Genomic DNA, 25,609 nt, shown 5'->3' on the forward strand with positions numbered 1-25,609 from the left:
TGTAGCTTGGGACTTCTTTCGGGGCAAGAGATTCACGATAAATGCAATCTAAGTAAGGGGGCAAAGCCACAGAGTACTCTCAGCAAAACCAAATGGGGATTCTATCTGGACCTGGCAACTTATTTGTTTTCAACCCTTTCAATTGCTTCTCTACTCCAAGAATGCCTATTTCTATGTCTTCCATTTGGAAATTTGTATGACAGTCAAACACAGTATGTTTGTACGATTCTCCTGTGTGAACGAATTCTTAAGCATGAAATTTAAAACTTCAGCTTTCCTTTTTCTGTCCTCTATTGCCACCTTGGACTAGTTGATGACTGAGTAGAAGCTTCTGATCTCCTTTGTGATTTTATGTATGACCAGAATGTTCTCATTTCTCAGCAACATCTTTTGCTATGGTATGACAGTGTAAGTTGTATGCTTCACACACTAATCTTCATACAGTCACATGAATTTCTACTAACTTTCACCTGTTAACATTTGCGTATTCTTTTTTCAAGTGAGAGTGTAACAATCGCTGTTTTCTCGGCATTTTCCGAATTTGGCTATTATCCTTTAACTCATGAGGTGTGTTCTCTCAGACCACATGAGAATTTTTGGTCACTTTTCAAGGTCAGTTCTGGTGGAATACTTTTATACCACCACCCAACACTACTTAAATTACCAAACTTACAATGTTTTATTGTTAGTTGCATTATTGCCTTGTTTGTTTATTGCTGATGTATGTTGGGTTCTCCTAGACTGCACCTCCTGAACCAAGTACCTGTTTTCATCAGTAAAGTACAAAATGTGTTCGCAAGAATGTGTTAGTTTTAATGATCCTAAGTTTGATGAAATTATTAGTCACAGATCCGCTGCAGAAATCATCCTGGAGAAGAACTTGAGGGCAATTATGATAGAGATATTCCTGTTTCTTGAAAAAGTACATAAAGTTTAAGTTACAATCAATGTGTTCTGAATAGTGCTAAAGAGAAATGTAGGTCCTATCAATGAATGTCAATTTCTCAGACTTTCTTTTTGATCCTATTGAGGGCAACTTTATGTGCAAGTTTTCTGTGAAAATTTACTTGCTACAGAGATACTATAATATTTCACAATGTAAAACTTAGTTCTGTAGCAGTATTGCAAAAATGTATGTGATTCTGTGTGGTAAAAATTCAAATACTGCAGGCTTAATTTAGTGAAATAATGTCAACAACAAATATCTAAAATTAAAAATTTCCAATGATTTATAAGAGAGACTCCTCCTCATAGTACACGTTACAGGAATTTTCTCGTGTGGTAAGGGTTAAACCATGGAGGGTCCTTTCCATCCTTAATCTATTTACTTTTCACACACTTCTCCAGAGAACAATTTACAGTTGGTTTAAACTTTGCCCATAATTCCTCTGCATCTGGCATATTGGAGCTATAATGTTGTCTGTTCATTGTCTAAGTGGGATTCTGACAGTTACTTATCTGCTTTTTATACCATAAACACTCTCATAGCCTTCTTGACAGATTTAATAACTTTAATAACCATCATTGCTATGATGACATCATGGTCACTAATTTCTGTTTCTATATTGACCCTGTCAAGAAGTTCAGGCCTGTTTCTAGCTATGAGGTATAATATACACTGTAAGACAAAAAGATGATGCATCATAAAGGAATTATCCAAATGAGATGGAAATCGGTAGACATGATGTATGTGTACTGACAAACAAATGTTTACAATTTTAGAAAAATTAGCCAATTTTTTCAAGAGACAGAGTTCCATAAACTGAGTAAGTCAATAATGTGTTCGTTCACCTTTGGCCCTTATGCAAGCAGTTATTATGCTTGGCATTGATTGATAGAGTTGTTGGATGTCTTCTTGAAGGGTACGATGCAAAATTCTGTCCAGCTAGCATGTCAGATTGTCAAAACCAGTGCTGTCCAAATGTTCTCAATTGGGGTGAGATCTGGTGATCTTGCTGGTTGGCAAGCACAAAGAAAAGCAGAAGAAGCTCTTGCTGTATGTGGATAGGCACTATCTTGCTGAAATGTAAGACCATGATGGCAACAAAAGAGGGCATACAATATTATCGACGTCCTTTTGTGCTGTAAGGGTGCTGCAGATGACAACCACAGGAGTCCTGCGTTGAAAAGAAATGGCACCACCAAACCATCACTCCTGGTTTTCAGGCCATATGGTCATGACAGTCAGACTGGTATTTCACTTCTGTCCAGGGTGTCTCCAGACAAGTCTTCAGCCTGGAATCTCATTGACTGAAGTAGGATTGTCTTCAGTGTTGAGTTCCACTTTGAACTTAGCCTCGATGACCAGTGAAGATGTGTCTGTAGATGTCCCAGCAGCAGCTGGATACCAACTTGGCTGTCATCTATGAAGTGGCCTGAAAACCAGGAGAGATGGTCTTGGGTGCTATTTCTTTTCATAGCAGGACCCCTTTGGTTGTCATCGGCAGCATGCTCACAACAAAGTGGTACATCAACAATATTCTATGCCCTGGTTTGCGATCCTGGGATTACATGCTTACATTTCGGCAAGATAATGCCTGCCCCCACATTGTGAGTGTTTCTACTGCTTATCTTTGTGCTCGCCAAACCCTACCTTGGTCAGCAAGGTTGCCGGATCTCTCCCCAATTAAGAATGTTTGGACTATTATGGACAGAGCCCTCCAACCAGTTCAGTATTTTGATGGTCTAATGATGCATCAGTTCGCCAATAACATTGTAATACTGTCAGAGACAGCAAAGGACCTGGATGAGCAGCTGAACTGAACAGACAGTGAGTTTTAATCTACCCACCTCTGGCCCTCATGCAAGCACTTATTCACAGCTTGGCATTAATTGGAAGAGTTGTTGGATATCCTACTGATAGTTCAGTAATTTTCACATCTGTCAACACCTGCTTTCTTTGGGATTGGAATTATTATATTCTTCTTGAAGTCTGGGGGTATTTCGCATGTCTCATACATTTTGCTCACCAGATGGTAGAGTTTTGTCAGGGTTGGCTCTCCCTAATGCTCTCCTTGAAACTCTCTACAACCTCTCATTCTGTCAGTTTATCCAGGTCTCATCTCCGTAAATTCCCACCTTTTTGCAGTTTCTTCAGTTTTACTCTACAGTTCATAACCAATAGATTGTGGCCAGAGTCCACATCTGCCCCTGGAAATGTCTTAAAATTTAAAACCTGGTTCCTAAATCTCTGTTTACCATTATATAATCTATCTGAAACCTTCGAGTATCTCCAGGCGTCTTCCATGTATACAACCTTCTTTTATGATTCTTGAACCAAGTGTTAGCTATGATTAAGTTATGCTCTGTGCAAAATTCTACCAGGCGGCTTCCTCTTTCATTTCTTACCCCCATTCCATATTCACCTACTACATTTCCTTCTCTTCCTTTTCCTACTATCAAATTCCAGTCACCCATGACTATTAAATTTTCATCTCCCTTCACTGTCCGAATAATTTCTTTTCTCTCATACATTTCATCAATCTCTTCATCATCTGCGGAGCTAGTTGGCATATAAACTTGTACTACTGTGGTAGGCATGGGCTTCATATCTATCTTGGCCACAATAAGGCATTCACTATGCTGTTTGTAGTAACTTACCCGCATTCCTATTTTTTATTCATTATTAAATGTACTCCTGCATTACCCCTATTTGATGACCCAGTTATCTGACCAAATATTCAGTCACATATTTATAAGATTTCAAAGTGGTGCAAAGATTGACAGCTTTCTTTAAATGTTCAGAAATGTAAAATTGTGCACTTTGGAAAGTGGGAAAAAACATAGCATTGTATGACCACAACACCAGTGAGTCACAGTTGCAATCAGTCAGTTCATACAAATACCTAGGTATTACAGTTTGCAGGTATATGAAAAGGAATGATCATAGGCAGGTGGCAGACTTCAGTTTATTGCTAGAATATTAGGAAAATTCAGTTTACAGAGGAGACTGCTAGCAAATCACTTATGTGACTCATCCATGAATATTGCTCAGGTATTGGACATATACAGAGAGAGACAGCATGAATATTTACAGGTTTCTTTGTTCCACAGAAGGGCATCACAGAAATGCTCAAGGAACTGACACAGCAGGTGCATGAAGATAGATAAAAACTATCTGGGAAAGCCTACTTACAAAGTTTCAAGAACTGTCTCTACATGATGACTCTAGGAATATTTTACAACTGTCTACATATTGCTATGGGGTGATGAGCACAAGATTACATTAATCACATAATGCAAAGAAGCATGCAAACAGTCATTCTTCCTGTGCTCCATACTAGAATGGAATGGGAAGAAGCCCTAATAACTGGTACAATGGGATGTACTCCCTTCCTTGCACTTCACAATGGTTTGCAGAGTACGGATGTAGGTGTAGACATAGACCTTTGAACTACAAGACTTAGTTTATGAATGCCCTGGGAATGCAAAAGTGCAGCTAAAATTATGTTGATAGCAAGTCAAGTGTAGTTTAGAAAGGTTGATTAATGAAATTTTCAGGGACATTTATAAATTCTTCCACGCAAACCTTTGTTGAAAGACTTTGAAAAACCACACTATATGCAGTTCAGAACTTGTAAGAGGTTCCCCACCAGTACATACCTAAAATATGACAATAAGCAGATAGAAGACGTTGACTGTGTTAAATTCTTGATATTACAGCTTGATAATAAATTCATCTAGGAGTAGAATACCACAGAGCTATTGAAGCACCTAAACAAACCTCTACTTGCAGCATGTATGTTGTCAGACATGGTGCTGTAATAATAAAAAAAGCTGACATACTCGTTTTGATTTCCATTCCACAATGTCATATAGGATCATTTTTTGGGGGTAACTCATCACGCCAAGCTATAGTTTTCCACATCAAAAGAAAGGTTGTGTGAACTCAAGACTGTCCTGCAGAAGCCTATTCAAGGAACTGGTGATACTGTCTACTGCTGTCCAAAGTCTTGTTTGTTAATAAAAATTTGTCATAAATAATATAACTCTTTAACAAACAAACAGTTCAGTTCATGGACACAATATTAGAAATAAGAATAGTCTTTGCAAAGATTTAAAGTCACTTAGTTTGATCCAGAAAGGTTTCAATTATTCATGTACATGTAGTTTCAATAACTTGCTGGTCATGGGAAGTTTAACTACTTATAAAATTCAGTTTCAAAGAAGCCTTAAGATCTATTGTTGGTCAGCTACTTTTGTTCCATTGATGAAGTTAATAGTGCACCTGACTGATATATGTGTATTATTTATAATATCAAATAATGTATTACGTATAATCTGACTGTCTGTCTTCATTGTAGTGGTGTGACACATGTACATGCATGTTGTGCATTGATTTTTCTCTTGAATGATTTGTGGCTGCAATACTCTAAAAATTATAATATGCACCTCAGTGTATCATAAATTTACAAATGCTGTGACAAAGCTGTTATTACATTTTAAATGAGAATATCTTAAAGATTTTTTTAAATTATTTCACATTCATGAGGACCCACTGAAATATTTCTTTAGGATATCCTCAATTGTGTTCTATGGAACAAAAAGAAGAACTAATATAACCCTAATTAGCAGAAAATTTGCTGTCTAACAACACAGAAATATTTAATACACAGCTGACAAATCTCCTTTTTGTAGGGCTGGGTAAACAATATTAGTGTTAAAAGGATTCTGGGGTTTTTACAGTTTGCTGCAGATCTCAATAAGGCCCAAGGCTTCCCAGTATGTCATGGAGCACTTGAGCACTGCTCAAACAATAACTTGGCAGTTGGCTCAAGTGGGAAGAATACCAAGAAACTAACCTATATCATGTAAATGATGAAAAGGATGATAATAAATGAAATGAAATGAAACCACAACAAGTTATAGCTCTGCTTGGAATTCGTGAAATCCATAAAACACAGGAGAGTAAATCCATTAAACATTGCCACCATAAAATCTCCAGTTGTATTTAAACAAGTCTGCTGTAAGAGTTGTCATACAGCATGTATGTATGGATATTCAAATGTTTACAGTGATTTCTAAGTAAAGTTACAGTCCAAATCAAAAATGTTGTCCTATAAAAAATATTAATTGAGTATGAAACCACTACAATTTGTTATTTAGTTATTGGAGAGTATAATAAGTTATGAAGTGAGCTGCAAATGAGCATTTTGATCCCAGTTTACATTTTAGAATAACGCAAAAAACAGTTGCAAACTTTCAATCACTGTTAGTTTTATGCATAACAATCACAAAGCTGCTGAAATCCTTAAGTGTCGGGCAGCCAGTTTTGACAGAATATTACCATCTGGAGATGATGTAAAAGCTGTGGGGTACAACTTAAAGAAGTTCTTATAAGTTTGAAAAGAAAATGGTGACATTCAGATGAATCAAAGAAGAAAATTAATTATGTGTTTAAATAAATCATATTAAGCTGATTATAATTACAATCGTGAGAATAAATTGCAGCAGAAAGACCTGTAGTGGTGATAGGAGCAACAGATTGTACCATATCCCCATCCTTTTTGTATACGACTAGATGTACCCAAAAAACCTCATTGTTTTCAATTTCAGGTTTTAGTCAGCTTGATGCATGTAGTAGTACATGAGCTTCGCTGCTTTTCAGGAGTGCTTCAAACTCTTGGATTTTGTTTTGAAGGCATCAATAGTTGATTACTAGAATTTTAACTCCTCATCTGTGGGGGTGGAGAGTTGGGGGCATTGCCTTGTATCTTACACCCCAGAGTCTCCTACAGCTATGTTTACCGATAGGCCTACTGGACGGAGAGTCACCAATTAAAAGAAAAATAAAAACTTGTGTGCACTCTACACTCTGTCAGCTACTTGGGCAGCGGCTGCTAATGTGTAATGCACATCTGACTCATTTAGATGGACCCCGCAGTTCTTTCAAACTTTTTCAATTGAGCTCTTCACTTATATTAAGTGCCGCAGTCCAGTTGCTCTAGAAGGTCAATAACGCAAAGCTAACAGCAAGAAAAGGTTCGTCAGGACATGGGTGCCCAAGACAAGTGCAAATTCTAAAACTATAATTTTTATGTAGTGATTCAGTGAATAAAGCACATATGTACTGACTTTATTCAAAGTGATCTGAACTAGTATGTCTGCCTGTGTGTGTGCCTGTGGGTGGGTGGGCGGGGAGGGGGAGGGGGGAGGGAGAAGGAAGCAAGTTTGATTTGCACAAGGGTGCAGAGCCCCCTCTTGCCTCTGACTTGGTAGAGCTGTTGATGCTATGGACTAGGTTTTGTGCAATACAGGAAAAGGTTCTAAAACAGCCATTTTTTATTAACTGGTTCAGTGAATTTGATGACAGCCTGTGTGCTAAGAGCTACATTTCACAGACTAATCTACCATAAACAACTGATAATTTGCAGTCAACGTATTTTTGAAGATGAATTATGAGGGATAGAAATCAAATTTTAATCAGAATGTCTAAGAAACCAACATTTGACCATGAAATTTGGTGTTGGTGTTAGCCCTTCTCTACAAATTCACCCTTCAATGTTATACATCTTTCCCTACGATCAATGGCAGAGAAGAATGTTTTGTCTTTTTTATTTATTTATTTGAGATACATATTCCATAGATCCAGTATGGCGTGATTACGCATAGATGTGGAATGAGTCAAAGCAGATACAATATAGATATCATACAGTACAAAACATACTGGTATATTACACATGGCAGATGAACGATTCAAAACTGGTACAATACAATAATATAATAGAGATAATAAACAATACAATACAAAAATACAATAGTGATAAAAAACAATACCAATTCAATGACAAAGGAAATAATCTGAATTATTGCTCAAATTATTTATCTCTGCTGTCTTCAGCTGTCTTCAGCATCTAAAGAGTAGAAACATTTTTCCAGAAGGAATTCCTTTAGCTTTTTTTTGATTAGTGTTTTATTTTCTTTTAGACACTTTATATTACTCAGGACTGCATTAAAGATTTTTGTATTTGTGTACTTTACCCCTTTTTGTACCAGAGAGAGATTTTTCTGTTCGCAGTGCATACTACCTTTCCGTCTTGTGTTATAATGATGATATGCCTCATTTGTTTCATATTCAGAGGAATTGAGAAGTGTGAAAGCCATGAGTGAGAGGAGATATTGTGAGGTAGTGGTTAATATACCTAACTGTTTAAAAAGATTGCGACATGAGGTTATTGGAGGAACACTACATTTAATTCAGACTACTTTTTCCTGGCTTACAAAAAATTTTTTTGAAAGAGGTGAGATGCCCCAGAAGATTAATTTATAGCACATCACTGAATGAAAGTAGCCAAAATATGCAGACTTTGATATGTTGATGTCTGCAGTTTTGGAGATTATTCAGATGGCAAATGTTGCTGAGCTAAGCATTTTTAGTGTTTGCTGTATGTGGAATTCCCAGTTATGTCAGTTGTCTATGTGAACTCCTACGAACTTTGTACACTGAACACTCTGTAACTGTTGGCTCTTGTGTGCAATGTTAATCTCTTCTGGGCTTATGTAAATGGATTGGAATTGCATGTAATTTGTTTCACTGAGGTTTATTGCTAGAGAATTTGCTGTGAACCAGTTCAGAACATTTGCAAGTGCTTGGTTGGCATTTAACTCTATGTTAGTGGAGGTTTTGCTGGCTGTCACTATACTTGTGTCATCTGCAAACATTGTGTTATTGCTAGCACTGTTTGAGGACAGGAGTAGATCATTAATATATATAATAAATAGGAGGGGACCAAGGACTGACCCTTGAGGAACTCCATGATGTACTGTTCCCCAGGCAGACTCTAGCTCTCCTTCTTGTAGATTGTTAACACCTAATACTATTTTTTGTTATCTGTCTTCTAGATATGATCTGAGCCAGTTACCCATTTGTCCACGGATTCCATATTGGGCTGCTTTTCCTAAAAGTATTCTGTGATCAACACAGTCGAAAGCCTTAGTCAGGTCACAGAATATGACAACGGGTAATTTTCTCTTGTCAAGGCATTCTAAAACGTGATTTGTAAGTGCGTAAATTGCTTCGGTTGTAGATATACCTAATCTGAAACCAAATTGTTGTTTACTAATTAGTGCAAATTTTTTAAGGTGATTGACAATCCTGACGTATATTAATCTTTCAAAGACTTTAGAAAATGCTGTTACAAGAGAGATAGGATGATAGTTGGAAACATCTGTGGGATCACCTTTTTTGTAGAGAGGCTTCACAGTAACATACTTCATTTTGTCAGGGAATGTACCTTGATTTAGAGAGGAATTGAATATATGAGCTAGAACTTTAGAGAGTTGATTACAGCTGGCTTTTAGCAGTTTTCTGGAAATATTGTCTACTCCTGATGAATTTTTACCTTTTAGAGACACTTTGGTTTTTTTTATTTCTTGCACGGTTATGGGTGCCACACCTATCGTGTCTATAGAGTTAGGGAAAAGTTCTTTCAGAGTTTTTATTGCCTTTTCTGAAGAGCCTTTGCATGCTGTTTTCTCAGCAACAGTTTAAAAGTGCTCATTAAAGATTTTAGCTACAATATCTTGATTTTGAACTAGCTTACCTTCATTGTTAAGAGCAACATTTTGGGTCTTGTTGGGATAATTTGCACCAGTCTCATTTCGTATCACTTCCCATATAGTTTTGGTTTTATTAGTGAAGTTATTAATTTTTGAGCACAGATACATAATTTTTTATTTCTGAATGACTTTGTTCAATATTTTACAGTATTTTTATAGTTATTTAAAAGGTTAGAGTCATCTGATTTTTTTGAGGCAATGTACAACTCTCTCTTTCTTTTGCAAGAAATCCTAATTCCAATGGTAATCCACTTGTTTGTGGATTTTTTAGTATGGATTTTATATATTCTTTTTGGGAAGGTACTTTCAAATATTAGAGCCACTTCATTACTGAAAAGTTGTATTTGGAATTGGTATTTTCTACATTATATGCTGGAACCCCGTCCCCATTTTGGAGACGTGATTTAAAGGTCTCAGTAGTGTCATCAGTAGATTTCCTAGTAATTTTCCAGTTGGGACCACTATTAATCTCACAAATACTTGAATTGTTAATGGTGAGTCTTTGTCCATCATGGTCAGAGAGACCATTCAGGACTTGCCTGACAGCTATATCATCAATCTTGGTTATGTCAATGAAAACATTATCAATTAATGATTTTGTTCGTGAAGTTATTCTGGTGGGAAAATTTACAACAGAAGCAAGATTATACACTCCTGGAAATGGAAAAAAGAACACATTGACACCGGTGTGTCAGACCCACCATACTTGCTCCGGACACTGCGAGAGGGCTGTACAAGCAATGATCACACGCACAGCACAGCGGACACACCAGGAACCGCGGTGTTGGCCGTCGAATGGCACTAGCTGCGCAGCATTTGTGCACCGCCGCCGTCAGTGTCAGCCAGTTTGCCGTGGCATACGGAGCTCCATCGCAGTCTTTAACACTGGTAGCATGCCGCGACAGCGTGGACGTGAACCGTATGTGCAGTTGACGGACTTTGAGCGAGGGCGTATAGTGGGCATGCGGGAGGCCGGGTGGACGTACCACCGAATTGCTCAACACGTGGGGCGTGAGGTCTCCACAGTACATCGATGTTGTCGCCAGTGGTCGGCGGAAGGTGCACGTGCCCGTCGACCTGGGACCGGACCGCAGCGACGCACGGATGCACGCCAAGACCGTAGGATCCTACGCAGTGCCGTAGGGGACGGCACCGCCACTTCCCAGCAAATTAGGGACACTGTTGCTCCTGGGGTATCGGCGAGGACCATTCGCAACCGTCTCCATGAAGCTGAGCTATGGTCCCGCACACCGTTAGGCCGTCTTCCGCTCACGCCTCAACATCGTGCAGCCCACCTCCAGTGGTGTCGCGACAGGCGTGAATGGAGGGACGAATGGAGACGTGTCGTTTTCAGCGATGAGAGTCGCTTCTGCCTTGGTGCCAATGATGGTCGTATGCGTGTTTGGTGCCGTGCAGGTGAGCGCCACAATCAGGACTGCATACGACCGAGGCACACAGGGCCAACACCCGGCATCATGGTGTGGGGAGCGATCTCCTACATTGGCCGTACACCACTGGTGATCGTCGAGGGGACACTGAATAGTGCACGGTACATCCAAACCGTCATCGAACCCATCGTTCTACCATTCCTAGACCGGCAAGGGAACTTGCTGTTCCAACAGGACAATGCACGTCCGCATGTATCCCGTGCCACCCAACGTGCTCTAGAAGGTGTAAGTCAACTACCCTGGCCAGCAAGATCTCCGGATCTGTCCCCCATTGAGCATGTTTGGGACTGGATGAAGCGTCGTCTCACGCGGTCTGCACGTCCAGCACGAACGCTGGTCCAACTGAGGCGCCAGGTGGAAATGGCATGGCAAGCCGTTCCACAGGACTACATCCAGCATCTCTACGACCATCTCCATGGGAGAATAGCAGCCTGCATTGGTGCGAAAGGTGGATATACACTGTACTAGTGCCGACATTGTGCATGCTCTGTTGCCTCTGTCTATGTGCCTGTGGTTCTGTCAGTGTGATCATGTGATGTATCTGACCCCAGGAATGTGTCAATAAAGTTTCCCCTTCCTGGGACAATGAATTCACGGTGTTCTTATTTCAATTTCCAGGAGTGTATGAGGACATCAAGTTCTCTAGATCTATTCTGTCTTTGGAGTTCATTAGGAAATTTGCATAGAAGTCTCCAGCAACTATGACATCTCCACTGAGTTTAAAAATGTATATTGAAAGGGCATCTAACTGTTTCAAAAAAATGCTAAAGTTACCTGAAGGTGTCCTGTATAAAGCTACTACTGCTATGTAAGAATTGTTTAAAGCCAGCTCTATAGCACACACTTTGAACTGTTGAAAAATTCAGCACATTAATTACACTACATGTGATGCTGTTTCTGACATAGATCACTTCTCCACCTTTTTCTATAAATTTTCTACAGTAAGATGTTGCTAAGCAGTAATAGTCTATAACAAGTTTTTCAATATCTGACATAACATGGTGCTCACAAAAGCACATAACATGGGCACAATCTATACCTCATGCCTCTTGGATATTAATTAAGAGCTTATTAATCTTGTTGCTCAGGCTACATATGTTTTGATGGTAAATAATCCAATTTTGAATTCCAGAACCACTTACACACTTATCCCTAAAAAAGAAATATCAGTTGACAGATTGGGTTTGGTATTTTGCACTATCCATTTATTCAAGTTCGTCTGTTTCCATGTACTGGGAGACTGGTAAGAATCAGCTTTAGCTGGTGTTTTCAGCACCCATTTGTCCAATGTCGTCTGTGTATACCAATTCCTGCAGTATTCTTGTGTTGTGGAGCACTCATTCTTCGAATGTGTGTGTTTTGAGTATATTGTTCCTAGCATTTACAATTATTTCACAAATAATGGACACTAAGTGACTTTTGCCGCGCCGATTGAGGTGACAGCCGTGAGTGGCGTAAAGTTCTCTACTAACATTTTGCACGTTAACCATTTGTACATTTGTGTAACAGTTGCAAATTTCTGCATATTGACTGTTTGTATTTGCTGCTGCCCTGTTAACACATGAGAATTGACGCAAGTCATACCTGTGTGGAATATCGAGTCATTTAGGTGGTTTAGAACAGGAAAATGTGTAGGTGAGACAAAACTGATAACTCTAAGAAGAAGTATATGTGGCAATGTTCTGTACAGATTGAGCTGGGTCCTCCCAGAACCTCATCATGAGATTTTGGAAGTATGTTCCTGAGACTGGTTGTCCCTTATGAACATCAATAAAAAACACTTAGCATCACCGTTCTCAATTATGGTTTGGTCTTCATCTTTTTTGGCATTGTTTAATCTACATGTTTCCAGTGCTTTCTTCCGTTCTTTGTCTCAGGGTCATAATGATACATCCAGCACTCATCCATGATGATTAGGGGGCTAAAGAAGTCCCCTGGATTGGTCTGATGCACTCTCTTCACTGCTGTCTCAGTTCAGCAGGCTTTCTCAATGCTTGTGAACAGATACAGAATCCAGTGGGTGGTGATCTTTGTCATGTTCAAAATGTTGTCCAAAATGTGGAAAACTGAGCCATGACTGATTATCACTTTTTACAGTAATGCCTCAATTGTGACATTTCATTCTTCAGCCACCAAGACTTCCACTTGTTTTGTGATTGTTCACAGACAGATGATCTGCCATTTCATTATTCATCCTTGAGTCTTGTTTGGTCACACTGGAAGCTACTGTTGTATGATGATGCATTGTCACTCTACAGTTCTACCATCTCAGCACCTCAGCACCGTTCCACTTAAAATGCAGAAAATGAATTATTGTGCAATACTCTCCTGTACTATTGTGCTGCACCATTTTGTCTTGTCTTCCCTAGTGGTGTGCTACCAAGAATAGAGATACACATTTTACATTACATTATTAATATTACATGGAACCAACAGATTTGTCTGTGGGATATGGAGAGAACTCAAAGATGTACATATAATTTAATTTAACTGCAATACAGTGAAATGATTTTACATTACTGTATGTTAATTCTAATTATAAACTAAGCTAAAACATTAAATTTACATTAAACAAGCAAAAAATTAATTACATAGCTTTATTTTTTGAGGTGATAATTAGAACTTTATGACTGTTTCACAAACTTTTATACCTAAAAGGTTAGCATATTTCAATAGTATCTACAAAGTATGCCTTTTCACAATATTGATATGATTGTGGTTGTGGCTGGCATACTTTGTGGGTTAACAGTCTTAAATTACAGCTCATATCACTAAATGAAGTGTATTTGAAGAGTATATTAATAATGTCAAGTAGACAATGGAAATTAAAAGTCATAAACTGAGAAAGAGTCAGAACAACAGAGGAAATCTTGCTAGATATCAGGAAAAAATATTATTGATTGATACTTTTACATGTGGAGAAGCAGGAAGTAAACTTTAAAAAAAGTGCTTATACAACTCTGATGCTGCTTACAATATCATGTTCACTTACTAAATTGTGCATTGGATTTATTGAAATAATTTCATGTCTTCTGTTTCTTAATGTTGAATTACATAGTTAAAACTGAACAAAATTTGTTATGAAAGTTTCTTTGTATAAAGTGTAACCCAAAGCAAGTATTAAACTAGACGGATGTGCGAAACCTTCAAAACCCACCCTCAAATTGGCCAATAGACCTAACTTAACAGCCTAGGATTGAAACAAGATGGCCATTTTCTCCCCTGTTTGAGATGTCACAGTGCAGCAATGCCAAATGGGTTACACATTTCATTGCTTGGTCAGGAAATATTTTTTGAACTCAAAATTTTACACTTTTCTTCTAGATTTTATCAAATTGGGATGTTCTTCTGTGTCTACTGAAATTGCTCTACAATTTAAAACTGAATATAGTTCACCAAGCCATTATGGTTTTGTTTGCATAAGGAGAAAAGATAAACTACTGTTCTGATGAAATTGTACAACAGGGAGACGGAAATGTAATTGTGGAAACTGGGAACAGCTGTTGGCCATGTATATAACAGTGCTGCTTATTTTATGCAGTTGTAAACAGTTCAGATAGATGTTGAGTAATGGTACCCATTAGGGAAATGGCAGCAAGGGTTGGGAAGGAACATGGGGTGCAGTCAGTGTGTATGCCTGAGGGCCTCATACAGCATTGTCAGTGACTGGCAGAGAAGGTTGAGAAGACCAACTTTGCTCACACAGTTTCAGTGAAGTTCATAATCTGCAGCATTGTTCCCAGAACTGGTTGTAATCCCTTGGTTCTGAGTCAAGTGGAAATATTGAACCAGAGACTTCAAAGGTTTTGTGAGAAGCTCGGGTGTGACTTCCTGGACTTGTGCCATGGAGTTCAGAATTGTAGTGTCCGGCTGCATCAGGTGTGTACTACATCAGAGACTGTTGCTTAGTGGGGTGCAAACAAGGATACTTTTTTAGATTAAGTGACTCTCCATCTAGTCCAGATAATTATAGCTGTGGGGCACAGTGTCAGTATAAGGCACAAAGAAATGCCCCCAACAGACAAGAGTTATTAAATGCCAGAGCATTCACAACAAAGTGCTAGAGTTTGAACCACTCCTCAAAAACAGTGGAGCTCACAAAATACTAACTGCAGAAAGCTGGTTAAAACTCAACATTAATGACACTGAAACCTTTGAGGAAAGTTGAAGCATATGTCGAAAAGATAGGGTAATGGTAAAGACAAGAAATTCAGAGCCACCAATAGAGACATGGAAACAGATTGTGGCACTGTCTGAATAAGACTCAGTATCAAGGATGGGAATAAACTTACAATCAGATCCTTCTATTGACCACTAGATTCATTTCCAGATTTAAATGGAAACTTTAGAGAAAGCCTAAGTTCACTACTACTTAAATTTCTCATGTTGTTATCAGTATAGGAGACTTTAATCATTCAACAATTAATCAACAAAACTCCTGTTTTGTAAGAGGTGGGCAAATAAGACATCCTGGGAAACATTACTAAATGTGTTCTGCCAGAATTACCTAGAACAGATTATTCAGAAGCTCGTAGGGAAACTGATATCAACCACCATGAGACAGTTGCAGCAACAATGATTACCATAGCAAAAAGGGCAATTAAAACAAGTAGAAGGATTTGTATGTTCAGTGAACTGCATAAAGTGGCAGTTGTATCACATCTCAATAAGGAAATCAAAACATTTAGTTCTGGAGAGGAGCATTTAGGAGAACTGTGCCTTGGGTTTAGAGGAATAGTTGACTATTCCCTTGATAGATATAGATCAGTTGCTTATGGGAGAGGCCATCTGTGGTATACAGTCACTGAAAAAAAAACTTCTAAAGAAACAGACTACATAATATGCATAAATTGAAGGATAGGGCTATACAAAGGGAGATGCTGAATGAAATACATTTGGCTGTCAAGAGTGCATTACATGAAGCTTTTAATGGCTATTGTAACAGAATATTTTTGAAGGATCTCTCATGAAACCCAAAGGAATTCTAGTCATATATAAAGTTGTCAGTCATGCCAAAAGTTAGCGTCCGGATGCTCATGGATGAGACAGGCACAGATTTTGAAGCTAGGAAACCAAAAGCAAAAACAATGAACTCAATTTTTAAGTGACACTTTACAAATGGCATGTTGCCTCAATTTAATTGTATATCAGAGGTGTTGAGAAACTGCTGAAATCATTAAAACTGAACAAAGCTCTGGAGCATGATTATATCCCTATCAGATTCAATACCAAATTTTTGACTGAGTTAACCCCTGTTTTTACCATAACCTATCATAGAGCCCATGAACAATGAATTATGCCCATTAGTTGGAAGAAAGTACAAATCACCCCATCTACAAGAAGAGTAGCAGAATTGATCTATAAAACTACCATATGATATCCTTGACATCTAATTGTTGTAGAATATTATAACCTATTCTGAGCTCAAAGGTAATGGGGTGTCTCAAACAGAATTACCTCCTCCATGTTCACCAATATGCATTCCAAAACACAATGATAATGTGAAACCAACACACATTTTTTTCACAAGAGATCCTGAATTTCTTGACTTGTGAAAAGCATTTGACTGAGTACCACACCTAAGCTTATTGTCAAAAGTAAAATTACTTGGGTTACCAAGTGAAACTTGTGACTGAGTAAGGATTTTTTAGTAGGGCAGGTGCAATATGTTATTTTTAATAGAGATTCATTAACAGATGTAGGAGTAACTTCTGGTGTGCTTGCAGGAACTGTGTTATGAGCCTTGCTGTTAACATTGCATATTAATGACCTTGCAGACAATATTAATCATGTCAGACTTTTTGTAAATGATGCAGTTATCTATAAGGAAGAACTGCCAGAAAAACATTACACAAATATTCAGTCAGATACTGATAAGATTTCAAAGTGATGCAAAGATTGGGAGCTTGCTTTAAATGTTCAGTGAAGTAATATTATGTACTTTTGAAAGGGATAAAAACATAGAATCCTATGACTACAGTATTAGTGACTGACAGTGGGAACTGATCAACTCATACAAATGCCTGAGTGTAAAACTTTGTGGGGATGTGAAACAAAGCAATCATTCAGGCTCATTCATAGTTAACCCTCATGGGGGCACACATTGTATGAAGTGCACCAACCAAACATAACATTGTCTTGTACCATTCCATTGTTGTTTTACCATTGCAAGCTCATACCTATTCCTTCATTATTGCTTCAGCTAACACAGTGATAAGTTGTGTTGTCATATGTCCATGTGGGCAGCAGTAATATAAAACAAACAAAGAGTTTTGTGAGAAAAAATTTACGATCCATGCGAGAAAATGCTGCAGATTCTGAGCTGGCAGCACAATCCCACAATGAGGCAGTTGTCCACAAGATAACTAGTAATTGAATATGTGTTTGACTGGGATCTGATGCAACTGTGTTTCCTGAGAATTTAATGAAATAGTTGCAGAAATAAAAAGCATAGTCCAAATACTAATAGAGGCTCAAAAAACAAAATTGCAATTTTTGACCTACATAACATTTACACTCACGTTAAGTAGGATACAGCAGAACACTGAAATTACTTAATAATAGATTATTGCTGAGGTAATAAGAACCAGCACTTGGTCTGTGATGGTATGCTATACCAGTACCTCTGATGGAAAAAGTCAGAACTGCCGATATTCAGATGCGAGACGATAGAACTTTTGCTCTGTTGAAGTAATGCAAAACAAATGTTGTATTCACACTTTTAAATCAGTCAGAAAAGCATTAAAATAATGTTTTAAGAAGTCTAGATTTCAAAAACAGCCTCTGGAAGGTCGCAGTACCCTGAACCTCCCACTTTACAAATCAAGCACTGATAAGAACTATATTGTAAACAAATACACACAGGTGTGTCATCAGAAGGAAATACAGCACAACTTTGACGGTATTACCACATGTCCTGGATGGCAGTGCTCTTTAAATGTGAATACCTATGCAATAATGTCTGTAATCGAAAGAGAAAAAAGAAAAACCTAATGCACCATATTATATGATACAAGGGTAAACCTCTGTAGCATGACATTTCATTCTAATTTCTAAGGGTAATACTACAAAGCGGTTTGAAAAGGGACCAATAAATGAAGTCAGTACTACACGAAAGTGTATCCTGAACCTGAGATGTGCTGGGGATGGAAGAAGACAAACCTAGAAGCTATTGGAAAATATTGTCTATTAATCACTAAAATTATTAATATTGCCCCCAGTGTCATTCTTAACAGAGAGCATATAGTTTGCGTGAGATTTGAATATGCTTTGCAGTCTAGCATGTAACATGGAGATAGATAGGAATTCTTTCTGTAGTTGTTTTTTGGTGGTTTTGAACTCTGGCTGGTAATACACAAAAAACATCATAAACTGAAGGTACAACATTACTGGAGCCTTTTAGAAAGGGACAATTAACTTGTAATAAATATGCTTTATCATTAAAATATTTTATTTTGTGTAAAAATAAAACAAAACATGTAATTTTATTTGTCAATAAATTCCGTCAAGTGTTCCCACATGATCACTCTGTACACTACATCTTGTAAGTATGCTATGTGTATACAAAACGTTAATTAATTTATTCCTTGCACTAGTCAGCATAGATGGAGTAGTAGCCTAGACTGTATCAGGATGACTGGAAGAAAAGATGCTATGGGCTTGTTGAAGGAATTATACCAACATTTCCTGGAAGTAATTTAGAGAAATCAGGATAGCAAGAAAGGTATTTGAGTCACACTGCTCAAAAATACTAGTCAAATGTCTTAACTATTGCACAGAATCACTTGGTAACCAATTTGAAGGTGTGATAAAACACCTGATTATTAATTTAAGATATTGGCTGATTGATCTCTTCTAAATACGTTCACAACTGGAATCAATTCCAACCTTTCAAGGACTGACAATTTTGCTTGCTGCAATAAATGCTCCACTTACTATAAAATCTAGGTTATCTTACAGATACTCCATGTCCCATTAAATATTTCAATACTTTCTTTGTGAGTGAGTATCAGTGAGCATTCATTTCTGGATCTTATAATTTCATCTCTCCTAAAATCTTTTTCACACAATTCATATATTCTCTGCAGTCAGGAGAGCCATATCTAATGTGTAGAGGACAACCGAATATCTGTGATAACTGTGCAGTTAGGTCTCACTATTAGGTGTAAAAACTGCAGTCAGTAACATGATCATCACTGAAGTCTTTCACTGAGAACTGTGTTGACATTCCATGGATTGATCATAGTTGTCTTTCATCATATGATTTTTTGTATTCCACTTAGTATTTTTACTATCACACTAACAATAGTTTCTTGGTTTCTTGGTTGGTTAAAGCCACCACCTTTGCATTTAAGAGACATATTTAACTGCATCACTCATCTTTTAAAATTATAAAGACTTTCTGAAACCAAGGTGTGTCACTGAGAAATTGTGTTAAACACAGATTCCTTGCTTTATTTCTCCCTCCCATTAATTTGTCTTTTCTTTTTCTCACTGAATAACCCTCTCAGCAATTCCATGCTCCAGCGGATCCAAAGATATGTAAACCATAATAGAAAGGCAGTAAAGTCACCCTGTATGTGCATAGATACATTATGAAATGCAAGCTCCTGTGGAGACAAGTTTCAGCTTCAGCAATTCTGTGCTGATACTGTACAATGCATTACTCATTAAAAACACTATGTTCATTAAGATAATAGATAATGCTTCATAAGATTCTGGAGGAGCAATAAATTTAAATGAGCCTTTACCTCATATTAAAACTTAATACACTCTTGTTCAGAGAAAACAGAACACTTTGAGTGACCAGAGACATTCATATTCACAGGATATGTACAGGATGTTTAAAAAAGGACTTTACAAATTCAAATAAATTTATTGAAAGAGGGTGTAGAACTGGGTTTAGTGTTATTTTGTAGGGAAATATATCAAGCATTTTCACCTTAAACTACAGATGTTGTATGTGGCTTCTGTCGATTATCCTGCACACATCCCATCGGAAGTCAGTTTCTTCCCATACTCACTGTATCATTACAGGTATAACTTGCTCAGTGGTGGTGTAAATTCTTGCTCTAAGTTCAGGTAAAGAAGCTGGCTCAGGAGGTAGAAACATGATATCCTTGATGAACCCCCATTAAAAAAAAAATAATAATAATAATAATTTGAGTGGCGTCAGGTCTGGGGAAGGTGAGAGCCATGCAACTGGCATGTCACCACCAATCCATTGACGTGGAAAGCAGTCACTGAGAAAATGCCAGACATCAGCCAGGTAGCGGGGTGATGCACCATCTTGCATGAAGTAAATATTTCGTTCTTGATCATCCTTATTGATCTGTGACATAAAAATTGTTGTAACATATCCAAGGACACTATCCTGTTGATGGGCCATACACTTTGTTCTTGCTCGATGCACAAAAAACAATTCAGTTTAGGGTTATCACGAACATGTTTCAATGTTTGAGTGCTGCCCCAAATCCTACAGTTATGTGTGCAAAACTTGCCACTTAAGTGAAAAGTCAATTAATCACAAAAGATAATTTTGTCTAAGAAATGTTCATCCTCATGTAATTGATTTGACATACCCGCACTTAGTTCTTGTGAGGAATTTTATCAGTGTATTTTATTGCTTGTACTATCGTCAATCTATACAGTTTCAAATGCAAATGGTTTCTCAACACATGCCAAACAGCTGTATGTAGGATCTGCAGTTCGCGAGATGCATGCCCGGTCTGTTTTGTAGAGCTGTTTACAAAATGTTGCCTCACTTGTTCAATGACGTTGTCAGATGTGCTTGGATGACCTGATGATTTCCCATGTCTTATGAGCACCCTATACCTACAAAACATTTATGCCACTCATAAACTGTAGGCCTACTAGCAGGATCTCTAGTGTACTTGGTGTGGAAATTATGCTGAGCTGTTGTTGCCAACTTTGATTCTTCAAACCAAAAGACACACAGCTAGCACCTTTGGTCCTGTGAAGGCAGCCATCTTTAATGCAACTCTGCTAGCACTCCTTATGGTGCGGTTTGGCACTAGTGAACTTTGCAAGACCAGGCTTAATGTATTTCCCTACAAACTGACACTACAATCACCTCTGTAGGCACTATGAATTAATTTATGTGAATTTTAAAAAGTTGTAAAGTCCTTTCTGAAACACCCTGTATATTAGCAAGTTCTGCAGAAACGATTAGCATTTCAGTCACCTTGGTTCATCATGTGTCCTGTTGCCTAGTAGGCACAGGGTCCACCAGGGGCCCTGATTACTTGTTCCATGCATGATGGCATTGACGTGCATAAGGCATAAACATGGTCCTGTTGTATAGCCATCCACGCTACATTCACCTGCATGCTAGTTCATCTGTGGTGGTCAATGCTGAGTCACAGTGCTGCACCCATCGTTTCACCATATCCCACACATTTTTGATTGGTGACAAGTCTAGTGATCTGGCAGGCCAGGGAAAAAGGCTGACATCCTGTGACACCACGAAGGCATGTGTTTGTGCAGCAACATGTGGTCGTACATTAATTTGCTGAAGAATGGCATCTGGGGTTTATGCAGAAGGATATGGCTACAGGTCACAGGATGTCATTCACGTAGGTCACAATGGTCACAGTACCATAGACACACACCCGCTGTGATTTTTGGTTGCACCCAGTAGTACCCCACACTGTAAGGCCTCAGGTTGGTGCTGTATGTCTTGTGCAAATGCAGTCACTGTGGCGCTGCTCGCCCTGTTTGGGGCAAACTAAAATGCAGCCACCATTGCCACAATAAATGGCACCCTTGATAGTGTATGATGTTCCACTGTTCCACTGTTGTGCCAGAGCTGAGGACGACACAGATCTGTCCTGCAGTGCCATTAGGATGAGGGGTCAATCTTCTCAGGGGGTGGTCTGGGTGGTCCAAACTCACCCATCTTGTCATGTTCTATGGCCTTCTGTGAACCATTCTGTGCACAACCATCACATGCAAACACTTGGTCGTACATGAGCAGCAATTTCCTGGTTGGGTGCATGCATCACATTCTGTCATGCCAATAATGCGTCCTCTTTCAATCTCACTGATTAGATGGTACAGTTCATGCATACATCTGGGAGGTATATTGCACACCTGAGCAAGTCACACTGATCCATTACCTTCAGCTTATAGTGACAATGAGAGCCATAGGCGCATTTTACTGGTGGATGGCGTTGCACTGCTATATCGATGTTGACCCTGAACCCATGAGCCTACTTGGTTCAAATGCTGATCATTTCTGCACAACATACTACTGTACATGCCTGTGAATGTGAATGTCCTATCTCTAGTTAAAGCCGTCCTGCGCTTTTCTGTACATGAGTATATAATCTATAAATGACTATGGAGCCTCTCTCAGTATTCTTGACTGTACTTTATCTTGCCCTATTAATGAATGGGTTAGGAATTGGTTGAAATTAAGTTGTTTTGATTTTTCAGTGTTAGGCATTAAAGTTCTGTTATTTAAAATACTGAAGCAGTAGAATTAGTGGATACTCATTTTTTGTAATTATTTGTGCTTTCAAGTAAAGTATTCCTCTGATAAAAATTTCAGAACACAGTTCATTTACTACATGAATAATCTATATATAAAGTTTAAAAAAGTGCATTTTCTGTTTTAGGGTTGCACCACGGCTACTGGGGTGGAATGTGCCTGCTGAGGAGCTAATCCACATCCCCGACCATTGGCTATCCTACCCTGAACCTAGCCCATTGCTTAACTATGTGCTCGGCCTACTGTATATTATGTTCATGCTGGTTGCTCTCCTTGGCAATGGCCTTGTCATTTGGATCTTCAGCAGGTAAGATCTAACAATGAAATTCAAAGTTCATATCTATTTAACTAAAACTTCAACAATATGGAAAGGATACATTATTACTCACTGCACAGAGGAGGCATTGCGTTGCATACAGTCACAGTGAAAAAGAACATTACAAATATTTTCAGCTTTTGGACAAAGTTCTTCTTCAGAAGTAGAACTCTCATCCTAGCACACAGTAATGACTCATACACACATGGCCACTAGTGTTCTATTTCATTGTGCCTGTCTGTTACTCAACACGTTCTCTATGTGGTGAGTACCAATCTATCAATTCCATATTGATGTTATTCCGTACTGCTCTTTCCCTCATTTAAGTAAAACTTCAATTTACTTTTTGAGTGTAGGGTGCAGTTAAATTTTCTGCAAAATTGTTATTGCCAATTCAAAGAATTCAACAATAATTTTGTTCTCAATGATCCTTAAGGGTATGTCATGTTTAGAGAAATCAAATTGCATGATCAACTCTGTGTTAATAGGATGCTCTGCAAGTTTGTGCATTAAAGCACCAGTATTTATGTAATAAAGATTATAATGCTTAATTTCTGAGTATGAAAAACTAATTACAATTAATTGTCTAAAAGTAAATATGGAAATCTGAAATTTGATTTTCTTTACTTACAAATTTTAACACTCTGGAATCTATAAAAAATTCAAAATATTAATTAATACATACAATGCACTTATAACATACGTAAACTGTTATGAAAACTATGAATGGTAGCACACTATCAGTACTCAAAATGACAGTTTGATTACTCATATGGCAAGCAGCAATTTTATGGTCTAAAGAAGACATGGGCGAACTACCACTGAATATGAGAAATTTCGTCTCTGTTTAATTTTGCCGTTTTGTGGATTTATATTATTTTAGAGGGATTACATTTCACCTTCAAGTACCACATAGATAATGTCAAATCTTGTAGTTGCGGCTTATGGTGAAACATGTGACTTCTTAGCTTTTCATACACTTAAATAAATCATTAAAAGCATTCATTCTTCTTTAAGATTGTATGGAATGTTAATAGAAAGAAATAGCCAGTAAACATGTTATGCTACTCTAGTGACGATCAGAATACTAACTACCCCAAAGTTTTTATTACAAATTTTATTTTCATTATTTTATTCCATAAATTGTGTATAAAAAATCTGAAATGGACTTCTGTTGTAAGAATTATAGTAAATCCTTGTTGTCCCACAACGTGGCCACAAAGGACCAAAAATGCTAAAGAATAATAAACTCTGAGCAGCTAAAAGGAATTAACTATTCTTCGGGAAATGTTGATAAGTTTTGAGAAATTAAATTCTTATCTGAAAACACACTACATACAAATGGTCCCAGTCATTTCCAAACTACCTGTAATTTTTTATCATATTTTTATCATTCTTGTGGTTTTTGCCCTCTACAAATTCCTGTAGTCCATGATTTTGATGTTTTACTACAAGTCCAATCATCCTGTTTCTTCTTGCAGTTAGTCTTTTATATACGTTTATTTATTCATCAATTTTGTGAAAAATCTTCTCATTGCTGATCCTCCCAGTCCATTCAATTATCGACATCCATCTGTAATACCACTTATCAAATGCCTTGAGCCTCTTCTTTTCTCAGTTTCCGACACTCCCTGATTCACTTTCGTAGAATGCAGTGATGCATATGTACATTCTTTGAAATTTCTTTCTCATATGTTTTGTGGGGCACGCTGACGAGTAGTTACATGTGCACAGTACAGGGGCAGCGGCTAAGACTCTAGTGTGCACATAATCATTTACTCTTTGCTTTGTGTTTGTTTTTGTATTAGATGTTCTCTGTTAATGTCTGGCTCATTGCTTCACAATAAAGTTGAACATTAAGAATACGAACGAGTCTTTCATTAATAGAATGGAACTACATAGTGGCTACAGTTTGTTACTGGTAGACTTCTTTTGGTGAATTCTCCCTTTTCCTGTGTTAGTCTGCTTCTAATTTGCTTGTTGTTTTGTTGCTCATGTGTTACTTTGCTTCCAAGGTAGAAGTTTTTCTTCACTTTGTTATATACCTAGTACCCAATTTTCACATTAGGTTTATTGCTAGTCTCATTTCTGCTGGTCCTTGACACATTCATTTGTCTTTGGTTTAGTCTCAGTTCATAATCGATACTCATGAAGAGAACATGTCAAGTGCCATAACCTGATTTCCCAGAAACTTTGCTCAGTGCCAGAGGAATGAAAATAACTGAACACATGACTCAGCTTATCCAGTGATACTCAAACATTTCTGAGAAAATGACTGTCAAAGTTTTCAATGTACTTTTCATGCATTTCAGCATGCAATAAGCGTAGCTCAACTGGTGGCACAGTAGCTAGCATTGCACCCTCTTACATTTGTGTCTTGTGTTCGAAACCTGATTATTGTTTTTATTTATTTTATTTTTTCCTTTATCTACCCACGTCCATAGAAGGCTACTATATGAAAGTTTCTTGTCAAGTTAGGGGATACAAGAGTGTTATATTAATTGTAAAATTACAACTGAGTTTTTATGTTAATAGTAAAATTACAATTGGGTTTCACAATAAGCATAGAACATTTATTACATGATATGTGTGTATGGCATTGTCAGGCTATACTATCTTTTTAAATCCTTATATTCTTATATTTCATTCTTGTATCAAATTTTAATTAAGATATTTTATTTTCATGTTTATTCTTCTGGAAGATTTGGTACATTCTCTTGGATGGTGAATCAAGATACACTACATGAATTTCACCAAAAACATTTTCAAATTATT

The 25,609-nt window shown here is 37.7% G+C and overlaps 1 protein-coding gene across 1 annotated transcript in view; it reads left to right on the forward strand.

The window, feature by feature from the left end:
- The window catches only part of LOC126473293 (opsin, ultraviolet-sensitive), a 77,468-nt gene that overhangs the window by 24,333 nt on the left and 27,526 nt on the right, over positions 1-25,609 (forward strand). Inside the window, exon 2 of the mRNA XM_050100258.1 lies at positions 22,646-22,825. Within this exon, the coding sequence (XP_049956215.1) occupies positions 22,646-22,825 (180 nt within the window). The remainder of the gene's footprint in view (positions 1-22,645; positions 22,826-25,609) is intronic.

The sequence above is a fragment of the Schistocerca serialis genome, chromosome 4 (genome assembly GCF_023864345.2).
Source record: "Schistocerca serialis cubense isolate TAMUIC-IGC-003099 chromosome 4, iqSchSeri2.2, whole genome shotgun sequence".
NCBI lineage: Eukaryota > Metazoa > Arthropoda > Insecta > Orthoptera > Acrididae > Schistocerca > Schistocerca serialis.